This window comes from Antrostomus carolinensis, unplaced genomic scaffold (genome assembly GCF_000700745.2).
Source record: "Antrostomus carolinensis isolate BGI_N321 unplaced genomic scaffold, ASM70074v2 scaffold12511, whole genome shotgun sequence".
NCBI lineage: Eukaryota > Metazoa > Chordata > Aves > Caprimulgiformes > Caprimulgidae > Antrostomus > Antrostomus carolinensis.
In genome coordinates, this window is record NW_010293532.1 from 5,699 (window position 1) to 24,114 (window position 18,416).

The 18,416-nt window shown below is 38.6% G+C and overlaps 1 protein-coding gene across 1 annotated transcript; it reads left to right on the plus strand.

The window, feature by feature from the left end:
• Positions 1 to 1,328: 1,328 nt before the first annotated feature.
• LOC104532177 (BDNF/NT-3 growth factors receptor-like) lies at positions 1,329 to 18,004 on the plus strand (the record flags this gene model as incomplete). Its single annotated transcript, XM_010177310.1, has 7 exons — positions 1,329 to 1,344; positions 2,423 to 2,559; positions 5,245 to 5,377; positions 6,926 to 7,225; positions 12,132 to 12,164; positions 16,502 to 16,602; positions 17,853 to 18,004. Coding segments are annotated over exons 1-7 (872 nt in total), but the record flags the coding sequence as incomplete, so codon positions are not given.
• Between the last annotated feature and the right edge of the window lie 412 nt (positions 18,005 to 18,416).

The following is an 18,416-nucleotide window of genomic DNA, read 5'->3' on the forward strand; positions in this document are numbered from 1 at the left end:
TCCCGAGGCAATTCTTGTATATGTTTCCCACCCACCTCTTATGACTGGGAAAGGGAGTAAAAGAAAACACACAATAATGCAAACTATTCTATTCTATTCATACTTTTTTGCTGCAATGTTTTCTGCTGGGTCTTGCAACTAGTTTTTAGGGTCTTGCAACTATATTTTAGTGTAACACTAGGAAGCTATAGAATAGTAAGCATTATTATTTTATAATCTTCTGACAGGATACAAGCATGGCGTAGCTGTTTGCCTCAGAGATACAACACCAACATGACTCCTGCAGACTTTTGCAAATAAGCAGAACTAGATCTAATCCTAGGTGGGAATCAGAACCAGTACCAGAGGAATGAACTTCAATTGCCTATACAGTAAATAAGCACACTGCAGGAGGAAGTTGTCTCAGAACTTAACAGCTATTAAAGGAGGGCTCTGAGAGACCAAAGTTGTCTTTATTTTTGCTTACATGAGAGATTTCATGTGAAATGATGTGTTAGTAGGAACTGTGCAGGCTTGCACAGTGAAATGCTAATCTGTCATGTAGACCTTGTCCTGAGTGCTGGGGCCAGGAGCTTTAATCTCTTCGCACATTCAGGTCTGGCGAGAGTAGTTGGAATGGTTTTCAGAGGTAGTATGGAAGTGTAACTTTATAAAGCAAATGATGTCATTACTTCTCTCCTTGTTCTCTAACCAGCACAATTAATATCCAAATGTTCCCTAAGATTAGTTTTATTTCCTGCCCAGCTAGTTGACAAGCACTGCTGAGATTTGAATTCACAGCAGGCAAGAGCAGATGGCTACCTTCGCTAACAGATTACTGCATCAAGGCGTACATACTGTCCAGCTCCACCTCAATAAACTTCAACATATGATTTATAAAGTGAATATAATAGAAGAAATCCATGCTGCCTATAATGGGAATTGTATTACAGCACTACTTAAAACACTAGGCAAATTGCCTAAGGAGTTACTGTATACTTGTGCTGATATTCAAATCTTATTAGGCAAGAAAACATTGCCTGGAAAATTATTTGTCTTCTCTTTGGTTTTACTTCCTCTCATTTAATGTTTATTGAAATAATTAAACTTAAAAGGAGATTTCCAATACATACAGCTTCTGTTGAAGTTCTAGCAGACATATTAATGTGTTCACACTGATTTGATGGTAATGGGTAATTGTATGAGACTTTTTACATAAGCAAAAAAGTCTCTGCTACACTTCTGTACCTGCAAGTCCATGATGAAACTACTGTACTCTTAACTAAAAAAAAAAGAGAGAGAGAAATGTTGTTTCAAGAAAAGAACAGTCATTACAAGGTCATGCATACATGTCCAGCACAGCAGGTAAGCTTTGAGCTGATAAATTGCAAGTAAAACTTACTTGGAACAGGTGATGAGAAACGCCTCATAAAGGAGGCCAAGGCTTTTTACAGAGTGTAGCAGCTCCAAACAATGACATAGTAGCTTTTAAGAAGATATTTCTAGCATGTAGCATAATTATTTGCTGTGTATACGACGTGTGAGGTCCTCTGTGCCTGAAGTCTAGTGATAGTGCTAGCATTGTTTTTGAAGAGGGTCAGTCTAGAATTCCTTCTGGTTTTGTAAGCATTCAGCATATATTTACTCACTGGGAAACTCCCATTGCTTTGGGTGCTGAAGAATGAGATACATAGTGCTTTATAACTCTGTGAGATGGAAGGGGGGAGTCCTGATTCTTGGAAAACCTGGGCTTTCCTGGTGAGTGGTACTATCTCTGCTTTTCTGCTTTCCTGAGGGCAATAGCTAAGTCCACTGAGGTGCCTTGGATAGCCGCTCTGTAAATTGCTAACCCTCTCGTTTGTCCTTTCTTTCCTCTGGTTTGATCAGTGCTCTATTTCTCTCACTGTGTACTTAAGATCTAGGTTTTGCCCTTCTCTCTGTGAGCTGTATCTCTGTATGAGAGGAAGGGCTGCAATCTCTTCTGTGATACTGGGAGCTATTGGGATTTTCCTGTCAGTGTTGTGGAGTGGGTATACCACAGTGTCAGTTTGTGGTAAATAGAGGTTGCTTTGCAGCTGTTACAGAGACAGATTTGATTTCCTGTTTTAAAGAATAATGGAAGGGCTTTTTAAATTTTCATGTTAAAAACTGAAGTAAGGATAACTTCTTTTTGCCCACCTGAAACATTTCCCTATATAATTAGCTTAATGTATTTCCATATGCAGTAATATTTTCTTGGTTTGTGAAGAGGAGGAGATGCAGAAAAATGCTAAGTAGCAGCTTAAAGATTGTAGTTATTCCTGACTGAATAGTAACTGACGACAGTGAATACCTGATTTAGCAATAGTTTTGCTTGCATTTATACAGCTTGCTTAGAATTGGGTGGTGTCCATTTCTATAAAATACAAATATATGTGAGGTTTTTTTGTTGTTTCTATCATAGACTTGCCTTCAGCAAACTTAAGCAATTATAACATCACCGTGGTGGAAGGAAAGAGCATCACATTGTACTGTGATACTACAGGCGGGCCACCTCCTGATGTATCCTGGGTGCTCACTAATCTTGTTTCCAATCATGAGGTAAGTTTCATATTCAAATATAAGGCAATTCAGACAGGACATACCTGCTGAAGGATAGAATGAGGGTTCATGTCCAGCTTTAGTTAACTTTTTATTAAAAAGATGAAATAGAAGATTACATTGGGATTGGGAAAAAATGTTGGGATTGCATTTATTTTCCAGTTACTTTCAATCCAGGGTGACTGCCACAGTGCTTTTGGAAAATGGCAGACACTCACTCTTCGAGACCCTGATTTGCACTTTGGTTTTTGGGTATTCACTTGTAAATGAGAATTTTTGGAAGTAATGTGGTGAATTGGGATACTGAAACACAAGGGCTTTCTTATTATCACTGATACTTGCATACAGAGAATAAATTTAATCTACCCTTACAATGAAAAACCTGTGTATCTCTAATTTTATTATATTTTCATGCCAAAAGCTTGGTGTGTTGGAATTTGATTGTAAATATTTCATGGCTTGTTTAATTTTCCTTTAACAAACAAAGCAACAACAGAAAGCCTTGGAAACTGAAGTGAAATTTTTACTAAAAATAATAGCAGGGGGTTTTTTTTAGTGAAGTATGAAGGTGTTTCCTCAGTAAAATCATCTGCGCAAGGGGAATTCTGTTTTCTGAGATCTTTGTATTCTGTGTCTCTGCTTCAGACTATATGAATGCTGGAGACAGAGTGATTAAGTTCTTTCTGATGGAAGTGTTGATTAGGAGAGGCATATAAGCAAATCATCAGCATCTAGCTGCTGACCTCTTAAATTGGAATTATTTAGACAGTGGGCAAGATCCTCTGTTATCTCCAATTTTATGGAATTGGTGGTCTTACATTCATGATAGTGCAGACTGCCTAAAGCTTCCTGGTCTGTGCAAAGTGCAAGATATGTACTTCCAAAACAGTTCCTGCAGTATAGAAGAAATAGGTCCTCTGGGGTCTCTAAATCTTTGTACTTTCTTTCTTGAGGTCATTATATCAGGCCTGTATAGAATTTGACTAGCCTGTCTTTCAGCTTCCATAAGAGCTCTGCAGAGCTTTAGTTTTATTTTTAAAATTTTCTCTAATCTGTAAAACTACCCAAAGGCATCAGTCGTCATCAAGAGCAAGAAATTGAAACAGTTTGGGGAACGTATGCCAAGTTGTGCTCTTTTTTTTTTTTTTTTTTTTTTTTTTTTTTGAGTTATGAGCCAAAGCAAATGTGGGATATTGTTCAAAAAGTGAGATCACCTCATTTTTTAACCCTCCTATCTTTGAAATGCCAGGTTCAGTTTGCTTCAAGCTTTCCAGAAATATTCTGTCCTGGCATAACTTCATCTTGAGATTTCAGAGGGGCTCATAAAATGGACTAGCTACAACCATAGCTGTGGAGCACAGTAGTCTTTTCAGTAGCAGAAGAATGAGTGCCTTTTAAACCTCATTTGCCATTCACAACTATCCTTCCCTTTTCTGTGAGTGTTGGTTTTGGTTTCCTTTCTCTCACTTCCATATCTCAGTTTCTGCCTCCCTTTTCTTCACCTCCTATGCTGCTTTTGCCTGTTTTCTCTCTCTTTCCTGTTTTACAAAGAGAGACATTAACGAAAGTTAAAACTAAACTGTAGTCCTGCAGAGCTAACTGTATGTTCTCAGTTTCTGTGCTTGATTGTGTTCTGTGCAGCACTGAAGTGTGTATGTACACTAAGAAAGATACCTCAAAAGTAGTTTTTAAAAATGATCCTGATTATTGTTGGTTTTCTGAATGTGTTTTGGTTCCTTTCCTTTTTAAGAAAATAGCATTGCATTTTATGAAAAACTCAAGTATGCAAATAGTAATTATTTGGAGACATATGAAAGACCTCGTTTAAGAAAACAAGAGTCTTTAACAACTAGCTAGTTTTACTAGCTTTTTTTAAATTTTGTAATTCAACCCTATTTGCTTTATTCAGTGTTGCATAGCTGCATATTCAATACGGCATTTAAGGCTGTAAATGGGAACTGGGCTTTCTAAGAATCTTAAGACTCAAAATTTCTAAGTGTCATAATTCTTACCTAAATTAGCCTGTGTTTAAACACATAAAACAGGACTTGGGCAGTAACTTAGGTGGTAGAAGTTACGTATTTTCTTGTGGAAAGTTTCATGAGAAGAACCATTTCAAGAGAAATTTCGCTAAGGAGAAGGGAGAGAATATATTGTTGTCAAGGTGCAGTAGTGCTCAGGAGGCATCAGGGGAAGAGATGTCAGGCCTAAATGTAAAGGAAAGGGACAAAAGAAAAGACTAAAGCAGGGACTGAACAGAATATGGGTAGAGAGAAAAGTTCAACAGAAGCAGAGATAGACCATAGAAATCAGTCATGAAATGGAAGACAGGAATCAGCAAGGATATGAATATAGGAAAAAACATTTGTGTAGAGGGGAAGAAGTGTTTTAAAAAAAAAAGGCAGAAACTGAACATGACAGGACAGAAAAATGATTGAGTGCAGTGTTTGTAGCAGGACTTTTGGAGCTTTGGATCCACTACCACTGATGGTTACAATTGGTTCTGTAGGTGTTTTGTGTCTGTTTAGATAAGACACTAAAGCAAGGCTTTGGTTAATTGTGAGCTGATATGGCTAAAAGGAGGGAAAATGAAAAATGACATTCAGCTGTGGCCAGTGGTTCCTTCCCTCTCCCATGTTCTTTATGCTGCAGTTGACATGTACATGTTTTTCTGATCACTTGTAGAGTGACACAACTAAGAACCCTGCCTCACTAACCATAAAGAACGTTTCATCCATGGACAGCGGACTGTGGATTTCCTGCATAGCAGAGAACATTGTGGGAGAGGACCAAGCCTCTGCTGAACTCACGGTATTCTGTACGTACACAGGCCTCTGTACAGCTTCTGAGGCCAAACTGCATTGGCAACAACTGTTTTGGGTATAAATATTTTTTGGGCTGTTGGAACGAAAACCCTTAAGGCATGTGAACTATCTACTGCAGTTAATATTGGGAGTAGCCCAGCCAGCCATTGTTGTATTTATCTTTTCCAGTCCTGTGTTCTGCAAAAAATGTATTTCAAAATGTTTTATCTTCCAGTTTGAACAATCTATTAAGTAAAGGTCTGAAACCCAAAATACTTAATGACACTGTCATTGTGGGAAGGTTTGTAATGTTGTTCATGTACATACACGCTGTCTTAGGAATTAAGAAGTGTGAATGCATCAAAAGGCTCATAGAATTAATTATAAAAGACTACAAATGTTTAAGTTCTTATTATCTAAAGCAGCAACTGCTTTGTTCAAAAAATAACGCACTTGCAACGTTTGTACTGCCAGATGTAGATTTATTTGTCATGGCTTTGAATAATATACTTATTTGTCTGGGCCAAGGAAGGGGGAAGGCACATGTAGTGTAGAGGCACTGGCTTCTTAGATCTAAGCTCCAGCCTGAATTCATTTTATGTGAACTAGACAGCATGTTTTCACAAGTTGCAGCCTTCTGTTTAATTGAAGATGGGAATGGAACGCTTTGTAGATGACAAACTTTGTTCAGCATGTGCTCATGACAGAGTAAACTAGAAAAATCACTGTAGATGTAGTTTTGTAGGTTGAAATTGGATATGTAATAGCTATGGGAAGGGACATAAACTAGAAATGTTTGAACAGTGTAAATGAGATTCTGAGCTTGGCACTGTTATGAGTGATAAAAGGGAGTATAACTAGATTAAATTGGGTGCAGTTAAGAACAAATATAAAGGAAAATTTCCCAGTAGTGAAATAATGGGCAAGGTGTTGGAGTAATCTCCTGAGGGAAACAGAACAAGTCTGTAAACTTGAGGCATTTAGCAGGTTTGAACAAAGAATGAGAAAATGTGTAGTAGAAAATTGTCTTTCCCTGACAGAAGAATCCAGGGAATTAAGTCATCTGTTATGGCTTTGATTCTGTGAAGAAAATAATCTGAAAGTTTGGATTCCCAGCTGAATATATTTCCAGTACTACTTGCTTTTGGCCAGCTTTTAAATATTTTCAATACTGTTGTGTTCCTTCTGCACTCCTGTGCACTATTTTTTCAGCAGAGTAAAGCTAAAATGTCTGTCTCCCCCTTCTTAGTGATCCAGTAACTGAACTTGCCACACCTTACAGGGTTTAAGTGATTTAACAGATGTTCAGTCTTTGTCTGAAACTTTGTTTGTTTTGTTGCTTTCTAAACAACGGCTTCATTTCAGTTGTGAGCATAGTACCCTAGGCAGAGCAGGTAGGTTCCTGTGTGAGTATCCTCCAAATAGGAATCATTCCTACTAATAACATACTTTTGTACTGAGGAATGAAAAATACTTTCCTGATAACTTTAGGGGGACGGACGGAAGGGAGGAAAGACATGTTCAGAATATTCTAATGTTCTTCACTCTTTTTCCCAATATAGTTGCACCAAATATCACTTTTATTGAATCTCCAACCCCGGACCACCACTGGTGTATTCCATTCACTGTGAAAGGGAATCCTAAGCCCACATTGCAGTGGTTCTATGAAGGGGCTATACTGAATGAGTCTGAGTACATCTGTACTAAAATACATGTTATCAATCAAAGTGAATACCATGGCTGCCTTCAGCTGGACAATCCTACCCACCTGAATAATGGTGCTTATACCTTACTGGCAAAGAATGAATATGGAGAGGATGAAAAACGAGTTGATGCTCATTTCATGTCCGTGCCTGGGGATGGTGAGTATCTATATATATATTTTTTTTTTTTAATTTTAGCAATGGCAAATTGATGAGACTGTGGAGGCAGTGCTCCTGGCCAGTTTAACACTTTTGAAGGAAGCTTTGTATATGCTTCCCCCCTCCCCCTCTGAAAGACTGTATTCAAGATTAGTTGTAAAATAATTTTTTTTTTTTAGTATTTTCTTCTTGTTCATTGCTTCTCAAGGGAGGCCATGCCAACGCTCTGTAAATCTTCCCTTTGAGTTACCATCCTCAGTGCCAGCTAAGGCTAGTAAAAGGTTGCTGTTTTTCAGTTCTGATCCTGGAAAACACTGAGTGCCAGTTCAGCCACTCTTTCTGCACTGTATACAAATGCAACTAGGCAGTATATCCAAGGTCACAGGGGCTGCCTATGTAGCATCTAGTGCCTTGTTGCGAAAGTAATAATGCAGTCCAGTAAGATGGTGATTATATGTTGTTTAGGACACCAGAGGGAGCTGGAGAGAAAACCAGTAACCCAGAGGCAGAATGGACAAGGTCTCCCGTCCTCACAGGCATTTTGATGTCCAATTCCCATTTGTTTTGGTGGAATTTGGGCACCTACTTGCCTAGGAATATCAGTGCTCAGGATGGTTGTTGTTAAATATATGCATCTTCAGTTGCTCTAAAGGCTCCACCTCAGCCCTCCTAAATGTTGTGTGAGTAGGCTCAAGGTGGACTAACTCATTGAACTGCAGGGACTACTGTAAGTGATTGATGTTCACTGTGGTTTGATCTTTTCCCACGTCTTCAAAACCATATGTGAAGTGACTGTAAGAGTAAGAAGGCATACATGTAAGCATATGCTGTATGTGGAAAAAACTCTGACTAGACCTTGCACAGCTGGAGTGGAAATAGAGGCATGTTTTTGCGCAAATAATTGAACAGTCATATCTGAAAATATGAGCATGTGTGTACCTTTGACTTTTTAGCTATGGGCTATAAATAGCCACTTTCCTTTTTATAAACAGCAGTATGCACTGCTAATATTATCTGGCAGGGAAAAAAAAAAAAGAATATTTAAATTCTCTCTCCTACATTGCAGGCTGCAGTAAAAATGTGGTTTGTATTTAACGTTTTTCCCTATCAGCTCAGTCTGCTCTAGGGAGAGAGGTGGCAGGTCTTTTGCTTTCTTATCCTTAGAAGGAGAAGGTGAAAAACTGATACAACCAGGCTTTATTTACTCCTGCTGTCCTTAATGCTCTTCTCCTCTTTTTTCTCTGGAGTTCTTTAAATAGACTTATTACATAAACATGCCATGGTTTCAGCTACTGACATCCTCTAATACTGCATTATAATGATTCAGTAAAACAGTTCACCTCATAGATGTTCTGTGTACAGTAGAAGTTCTTTTATACTCCTGATTATCTAATATGAACCTGGCTTCATTTTCTTAACAGAATAACAGTTCCTCTACTACATTTAGGTTAATTTATCATTTTTTGTCTTTGATCCAAATCCCTTTTACTATTCTGTTTTCCCTTTATGCTTCTTCTCTGTATGTGAAAACTTCCCAGATGTGGCCTTTTAAATCAGGAAATAGAACTGTAGGTATCCTCCAAATTAGAAAGACAGCTTTATTTATTTGTTCCATCTCATTTATACTCAAAAAGAATGTAAGTCTCCCAGGATAATCTGAGCTGTGTTCTTTAAGCATTTCCCAAGCCCTGCAGTGGAATAAACTTCACAAAAAGTGCAGGGGCAACTGGACTGTGTATAGACAGGATGTAACTGCATTAGAAATCAGTTCATGCATAGTGGATGGCACCAAACCAGTCTTAAAAATTAACAACAGGGGAAATTGCTTATCTACTTAGCCTCCTCAGTATTGTTTTTATTAGTGGGGCTTTTTCCTATAAGAATCATGGCATTTAACTTTAGCAAACAGCACAACATTTTTGTCTCCTCCACTGAAGCTGGCATAAAAGCAAATGCTAAAAAACTAGAATGCATTGCATTACAATTTTTGTTTTAAACTATTACTATTTAAAGCACTGTCAGGCTTTTTCAAACCCTTAAAAGGCTTTTTAAGTGCTGTCGTTACTGTGTAGTTTCTTCTTTTGGCCCACACTGTACAATGAAGCATAAAGATTAAGGCCCACGCCCTGGTATTATGTTAATTTCCATGCCTTCATGACTGAGTTAAGTACCAGCCCTGATGTTTCATGGGGTGGGGTATACTCACTGAGCTTTAAACTGATTCTCTGATTATTGCATCACTTACGGGCAAATGCTCTGAAGGTAGAAACAACAGAAAATTTAAAAACAAACCCCTCACCTGTAATCCATGTGTCTATTTAAATTAAATACAACTAAATCTGAAGCATGTTCTGTCATCAACAGTGTAATACTCCACTTTCAAAGTTGCATCAAACATGATGAAGACATGATTTGTGCTAAGATGCTCTCAACTTCCAACATACTTGCAGAACATTTTTTACTAGTCTGAGAATGCAGGCATAAAGGAGAGGAAAGCATATACCACAGTGTGATTGAGTTAATGATAACACAGTTAATGTTGTAGATTAATACTTTGTTTTAAATATGAAGGCCTGGAAGAATAAATTTCATATTCTATTAGCTAGATTTAACTAGCTTCAATATGGTAAAGTTCTTGGATTCCTGTGAAGCTGGTCTTGCTGAGGATGACTTGAATATTTGAGACTACAATGCAGCAAACAATAAGCAAGAAGCATTCATGTTTTATTCTGGAGGCCGTTCTCATAGTTGATCCAAAACAGCTAATGAATGTGGGAGAGATTTTTACCAATAATAAGTATTTTTGATTAAGCTTATTAATGTACCAGCTTTCTACTCTGAAATTCAGCTAAAGGAATCCAAGTCACATAGTATCTCGTGAAAGTAAAAAAATGTTAAATACGCCTTAGAAGTAGCATCTTGCCTGTGCAGCATAACAATGTGGGGCTGTTTTGCAGAAGTATGTTTTTGGATTGAGTCTTTTGCTGCTGCTTAATTTTTAAAATGTCAAATTCATAAAGAAGCAAGCAAACTAAGTGTAGTTGATGTAGTTTGTAAACGTGAGTGAACAGGGTAAGTATCTTAATTGTTTATTTGCGTAACAGCCTGTTCAAAACAACAATGCTATTCTGTGTTTGCCTTAAAAATAATTGTGTGTAAACTTGCAAAATTACTGTGGTGAGGTCTAATGTTAAAATAGCTTCAACTGATGTTTTGATGATTGAGTAGATACTTTTTTATGTAGGGAACACGAAATAGAAATTTGGGTTTCATCCAGCATCTTGATTTTTGCAGCCTTATTTGAAGTGAAATATTTAATTGCAGAAGAGGTATTTGAATGGAGCTGATGACGTCCTAGTTTATATCACTGACAGGAGTTAGGGGGTTAAACTAATCTGATTACTTTATCCCAGTTCCAGTAAACAGTAACAAAAATGTTGCCATTTAAGTCAGGAATAAAGGCCTAGGATTTTTTTTTTTTTTCTCTCCTTTCAAATTAGAGACACTCTCTTTCAGCAGATGGATGTTTTATACTGGAAAAACTGAATCTGTGAACTTTTATGGACAGAAAACCCCAGACAGAAGTTGCTTGAGGACAGATAGTACAAGCTTTTTTCGCTTGTTATTATTTTCCACAGATTGACATGACAGTTCTTATGGGGTCTATTAACCTGTAGCTCTGGATACTAGAATATCTTTAAATGCATTTAAAAATAAACCAAATTATCTGCTGCCATTCTGCAAACAGGTTGCAACTCTAGTATTTTCAGCACAGATTCTCATGCTGTTGACATACACAGAAACAATGGTGTTCTGGTCATACTATGCAGTGGCTTTATGCCAGTATAAAGTGGCTTTATGCCACTGCTATGGATTTCCTCTTTAGTACTGTAAACAGGATTATGTGTTTTGAAGTTTGATTCATCTTTAGAGTTTTTAACTATCTGTTAATTTTATTTCCAAACCAACAAAAAAAAAAAGAGTAAAAATATAAAAGAGGTGATTAGGAGCCTACTATATAAGCTATGTTATAAATACATTATAGACCAGAATGAACAAATATGTTGAAATACAACACAAGTATCTTTCAAAAGCATGAATACTCCAATATTCAGAGGGCATTCTGTGCATTATACTCATATATGGGCTTAGCCCTACATGCGTGTAGTAATTAGAGAAAGCTGCAAACTGGAACTAGTAAAAATCAGAAAAAGGTAGACCAGATGGGTATCCATTTGCTTGTGTAAAGGCTGGCTTCTTAGACATCTAACTTTTTTGTGAAGAGTTCTATCTGTGTATCAGCTGTGCAGCTGGCTTCTTGGAAGCATCCTTTTACAGGGCGAGTGAAATGGTGCTGTTTAGGTCATTGCTACCTCCAGTCATTAACTTGCCAGCTCACAGCTAAACTGGTTTGCTCTCATGGTGATTTAATAGCAAATTTTTTTGACCAGGTAATAGTCGGTGAATGTTAGTGCTCACTGAAGGCTGCTTCCACTTCAGGTCAGGGGGAATTTTACCCTTTATTTTTCAACAGGAATAGTTACCGCTGCACTTATTCCAGATACACATTCACAGTGGAAAACAGAATTTTACCCAGTTGGGAAATAGGCCTGCCTTTGCCAGAGCTGATGCCCTGTGCATTAGCTGTTGCACATGAAGCAAAATTTTAACCTTTGCGATAGCTCTAAAATGGTTGTAAATGTAATCGGAGAAACAGATACTGCAATATATTGATGTTGCTTTGCATTTGTGTAGGTACTGATCATTGCTATTGAAAATAACATGTCAACTCTTAAAAAAAAATGTAAAGAAACTCTTTATGCTTCCAGCATTTGCAATCTATTTACAAAGGCTTTTTCTTTTTTTCTTTTTTTCTTTTTTTTTTTTTTCTCTTCTCCATGTACAGGTAGTGGCCCAATTGTGGATCCAGACGTTTATGGTATCTATTTGATTTCCTTTTTCTTTTCTTTTAATGATAGAAATGAAAGAACTGAAACCATTAAAAGATTGAATGTCAGGCTCAGTTAAATTGAAATGGCACATATTATAACACAATTCTAAAAGGTACTTTGTATTTTTGGTTCTTCTGCTGCCTTATATTATTTAAGATAAATGAGGACAATATGATGTTTTACTTACTCTGCTGCTTTTGATTCACATTAGGAGAAACATAAATCCACTGCTATGAATGGTTGCAATTGATCCTGTAGGATGACAGCTGTCTGATGTAGCTCACAGGCATGAGATTTTGTGAAACTTTTGGAGGCATTTCTTGGAGGAAAGAGACTTTGTGATTTCTCCTTATATAACTTAATTTACGTTTTCAAGGATGATTCCATACTTGCTTTGCTTCCAAAAATGTACCCCTAAATCTCACTTAAAAATGAAGTTGGCACACATAAGTTTTCCTGTAGGCGATTTTTTTTGCTCTGTCCGCTCATTTGTACCTTCCCTTAATCTCTCTTGCATAAGCAGACCATCAACTCAGTGATACCTGAATACATGCCAGAAGATTTGATGACACAGTGTTCACGTTAGTTTTTTAGTTAGGCAAAATGTTTTGGTCTGTACCTAGTGAGAGCCAGTGTGCACTAGAATAGAAGCTGCAGAATGAAAAGCAACTGGCTAGTTTTAGAAAATACTTTCTATACACTTCTGTTGAGTAGGAGAGTGCATCCTAACCAACATACCCTTTAGCTTCCAACAGAAGCTGGATCCTGTTTGGAGTACTTTTTATTTGGTGAGATGGCCCATGAGTCAAGTTTCCTTAGGGTGATTTAAATGTTATTGCTTTGATTCCATTCCATGTCATTAAACTTTAGCAAATGTGCGATTGAAGCATCAATTTGGCTTTAAGTGCTCAGAAATACTACAGGATAGTATCCCCTCCCTCTGTTTCCAAATTCTTGGGTTTTGGGCAGTTGAAGGGAGGGAAGGTGGTGATGGTTTGTGCAATTTCATGCATGTGTTGTATTATGTAAGCTGTATACATGAAGGTTGTGATTTTGAGGTGTTTATTAAGGTCCTGATGCCTGTGTATGACTTTAACCACCTGAGTGCTGTGCTTCACTTGACTTGGGTAGGTTTCTACTGAGATGGGCGCTTTGAGTTGTGCCAGCAGATCACAGCCTGTGACTGTGTGACCTAGTCCTGATGAAAGCAGCCTTCCTTTTTATTCCTGGCTTTTCTTTCTGCTGTTTGAAACTGCTGTCTTTGATCTTTGTCTCAGTGACTCAATGCTTGCTTTGAGAAGCACTCTGTAGTCCAGAGCGTTTCCCTAATTATTCCAAATTCGCAAGTCCAGTTAGTGAGGTGAATAAATGAGGCTGGCTGGAAAGTCTAGGAGCTGCTACACTTGAGAGAACCACTGCCTACATGGCTGACAGTGGGACCCCTGGGATGAGCTCCCAGTTTTCATTACTTTTTTCCAGACCACTCTTATCTCTATACTCAAAACTTAAGATTATCTTGGAAGGAAGAGGCTGGGCCACAGGCCCGCGTGTGGGCCCAGCTGGGCAGGGCTCATGGCCAGGCAGGGCCGGGCTGTGAAGAGATGGAGGATAGGTGACCCTGGCCTTGAGTACCTCTCTATGTGGAGCAAAGGCCTTTGTAGCTGGGTTTAGTCGGTCCCTTGGGAATTGACCTTGTGTGTCCTGCACTCCACGTGAGGTATATCCAAAAGCTTTCTATTAAGTCTTTTGAGCATACAACAGGAAACAGAACTGATGAGGTCTGACATCACATTTGCTGGGGGGAGTCCCGGATGTGCGGGGCCACTCTGCGGGCCACCAGCGCGGAGCAGTGACTAGTGTCTCTGGCTCACCTTGTGGAAAAGGCAGAGAGGAGAGGCGGTCCTGGCCCTGTCTGGGAAGTAACTGAGGGGAAAAGACTCACCTGGGGCTGAGCAGGAAATCAAATGCAAAGCCACCTTCTTTGGCTCTGAGTTCATGTCTCTGTGCCACACTGCTTCTTCTAACATGGTTGTGGACAAGAGAGAGACAGCATGCCCCATATCACCCAAAAGGCATGACCCTGTCTCGATGTCTACGTCAGGATTTCATAGTTAAATGAACAGGAATTTGTCTAACTCAGAATTCCCTGGTTTTGGCTGGATAGCTGTTGTGTGTGTTTTCTTTGCCTGGCTCACCCATTTCAAGAGGCTTTGAAGATCTGGCACCAGTTCAAATGCAAGCACTTCACAGTTACACGGTGGGCAATGGCAATGCACAGCAGTGTACTCATGTGGCATTCTTTAGCTCTTGCCCATTTTAATATAAAAGTGCATTCAGCGGATTTACAGACCAGACCTGAAACACTCTGCCTAGTTCTCATTAATCCTTCTGGGTGTGTTTTCCAGTAGCTTAGGACAGACATAAGCATAAACAGAACTGCAAATGGCATAAGCTTTTGCCCAGTGCTATTTACAGGTAAAATTAAGAGCAAAAAATGTCCCTCTTGAATATTTGTATGACAGAGCCAGAGTGACAAAAGGCTCTAAATAGGGCGTTTTTTTATATATTGGTCTTATAAGCTCCCATAAATACAGTGTTGGTCAAAACTATCTTTGTGAAGATTTTCCCAGCTAATTGTAAAGGAAGCCCAACCTTGTAGGCTGAGGTACTTGTTACAAATTGGGTGCTGGTCTGCACAGGACTTGGATGTCCGAGTGTCCTGACTGCTTGCGCTGGTGAGCCGTTCGGGCAGGGTTTGTGCTGCCCAGGGGAAGGAGTGCTGTTCGTTTGCATCTCAGTACTGTTTTGACCTTGCTGCATAGGAAGCTGTAGGCATGGAGATGCAGGAGTCAGAGAATTCAAATGGTAAAAGACCAGGAAATTAAATTCTGTTTCTCATGAAAGCTCTGTATACTTAATATATATTTTGGCTTGAATGAGTCCTATTCTTCGACATGCATGGTGAAGAGCCAAAATAGACTTATGTGAGCTGATTAGACAACCTGACTACACTTACTGTGGCACTGGTGCCAGAGGTAGCCAGGTAGCTTCGTAAACTGAAAAATCTGCCGCCTGCCTAGTGCTTTGCAGAAAGCAAATGTGTTCTTGCATGCATGAAGATCAAAAGCCCCGTGCTGCTTGTTGCTAGCTTTGCCAGCTGAGCTCTCCAAAATGGCTTTGGAAGATAAAGTCGCCCAAGGTGCAAGCCCTCCATGCCCTTGCTTAGCACCAGCAATGCAGTTGGAAGGGTTCCTGCCTCTGCAGTTAATGAGAGCTATGCCTTTGTGCTCTGCTTTTTCAGATTCACAGTTAAAATTTAATCTGTAGGCTTACAGCACTGATTTTAAAGGAAATGTGTAAAGAAATGCACACTTAATTGCAAATTTAAATTACAGTGCTGGAGGTGCATTTTGTAATAGATGCAGTGCCTGCCCTTGTTTGTTTCTTTTGTCTGCACACATTACAGTCTTAAAACTGAAACATTATGTGTATTTACAGATGTAATGATAAAACATATGCACTTTTTATTCTGGTGCACATTTCTTTAAGTTCTCATGTATATTATTTAATTATTTTAATCTCATTTTGATAGTTTTGACAGGGAATCATGGACTGTAAATATCTGTGTTTCAGTTTTAAATAATTATAAATAATTAAGCCACGCTCATGCTTTTTAGTAGTTCTGGATTCACTTCTGCAGACCTGTCGGTGAAATTATTTTGATAAATAAATTTCGTCATACCATCTCAAGCATTTAATTTTTTAAGCAGGTTTATCTGTATGACATAAACTCGGTGCACACAACAATATTTTTTATTATTTTTTAAATTAAAAAAACCCAGCTATTTCACATTTGATAGTAATAAACTAGCTAAAACCCCCTGTGCCAAATTCTTCTCAGCTAAACAAAAATCCCCAAGCTAATTTCTAAGACTATCCTATATTTGGCTGAATACAAGGCTGGAGAAGTTCAGTGTAGAGGGCATTCTTTCATTTTAATGGGAAGTCAGAAGTGCATAAAAATAGTTTTATGGATGGAGTTCTTATTTAACTCTAGTTTTTCCCGTAGAGATACACATTATGGTGTAGATTGATTCTCTTTTCAAGTTTATCAGTCACAACACGTTTGCTTGTTTATCTGCCACAGTGATCCACCCCCAAGAGTTTTCCAGCTACATTGGCAATTATGTATTGTTTCCAAAGAGCTTGGTCTCTGGAGCTGTTAGTGGCCTTACTGTCTTACAGAGCAGGAATTATACTAAAGACAACCCTTTCCCCTCTAAGGTTACAAAATTATAAAAGCAACCTTTTTTCCTTTCCTAAGAGTATGAAACCACACCTAATGATCTTGGAGACACCACAAATAACAGTAATCAAATCACTTCTACGGATGTTTCCAACAAGGAGAATGAAGATAGCATCACTGTAAGTATATACATTGTTTCCTGGTCTGTAATCTTGGTGAACTTTCTGGCTATACAACTTAAAAAACTGTGGAGACTGTAGTAGGACCCTGAGCTACCAGAACACCAGATTTATTACTGTGTTGTGATCAAAACTCAGAAAAAAACAAAAAAAGGGAAAAAAAAAGGAAAATCAATGCTCCCCACTCTTGCCCTCCCACATTTTTTTGAAAGGGTGAATCATTTTTAAGTCCAAGTGAAATTGCTAGTTTTGTTTCGTGCTTTTCCAAACTAGCTGTAGTTTTTTTAGCCTAAGACTTTGCTTCTAATTTTAGCCAAGGAGAACAACTCTCTATTTACAAGACAAAGATATCCAAGATAATTTGAAGATTGTTGTTTGAATTCCAGTCCTGAAGTCAGCTTCTCCTTACAGAGAGGATGTGCTGCAATGAACTTTCAAATTCTAATAGTATGTTTTTAAAACATAATGTAGCTTTTTTGATCAAATAATTTGCAGCAGATTTTAGTATAAGTAGCCGAGTTGGTGGGCCTCCTCTTTTGCTGCCTTGCCTCTCATGCCCTCCTGAAATGAACTGTTGGAAACCAGTAGTGGTGGCCAGCCTGGTTAATATTGCAGGCTCCCTGCATCAGAGATTCCATAAAGCAGCAGGCAGTGGAAAGTGTGTGCGTTCATGAACCAGAGAGCGGACTGTGAGATGGGACACTGTGCTAAAAAATTAGGAGGATCCCAGGCAGTCTTATCTCATCTGACAACAGAATCATTGAACAGCTGAGGTTGGAAAGGACCTCTGGAAATCCTCTAGTCCAATCTCCCCTGCTTAGTTGCTCGGGGTTATGTCCACTCTGGTTTTGATATCTCCAGGGACGGAGACTCCACAGCCACTCCAGGCAATCTGTACCAGTGTTCAACCACCCTTGCAGTAAAAATCTTTTCCCTATGTGCTTTTCTTACATGTTTTCTTATAACATGCCACTCTGCTGGAAGGGAAAGGGGTGATGTGCTCTCCCTCCCACCTGCCGTGAAAGGGTAGGAAGTTGAAAGAGTTATTCTCAGAGGTGCTTGAATCTCTTTTCTCTCTAGGACAGAATAAACCGCAATAAGTACATATTTTCTGTACTCTTTGATCTGAGTAGAAATGTTTCGCAGTTGAAATTGCTCTCTTTACCTAACAACTGAATGTAGTTGAATATCTTTGAAGGGAGTTCATGAGAACAAAACTCTCATATCTGTTTGTGTCCTCTTTTTTTTAGGTGTATGTCGTGGTGGGAATTGCAGCATTGGTGTGCACTGGCTTAGTAATAATGCTTGTTATTCTGAAGTTTGGAAGACACTCGAAGTTTGGGATGAAAGGTAAGCAGGGTTGTTTTTTTACACCTTCCATAATTGTTGTGGGTTCTATGAGGTGATACTGCAGGCTTCTGCACTGAGAGCAAACAAAATTACAAAACTAAATGCCATCACACTTTGTGTTTCGTTAATTCATCAGGTAAGTAAGGGCAGAGGCAGATGTAGACAGAGTACAGAATTTTGGATCAAATTCTTCTACTTCTCTTTTTTTCTTATGACAAATCCTGTTTCTCTCCCTTCTGCTGCAAAGCCCCCTGGGATGCTTCTTGGAGTAAAATATTACCTGAGTCAGTGTAGGTAGGAAGAAGATAAGAAATGAAATTTATTCTGATTTGAGTTTAATTACAACAATTTTATGAGAATCTATGCTGTATGTAAGAGGTACTTCAGACCATGCTACAAATGTCACATTAAGGTGATAGATTCAAGGGGAAGCAATGGCAAGAGCAGAAGGTGCATTTGCAGTG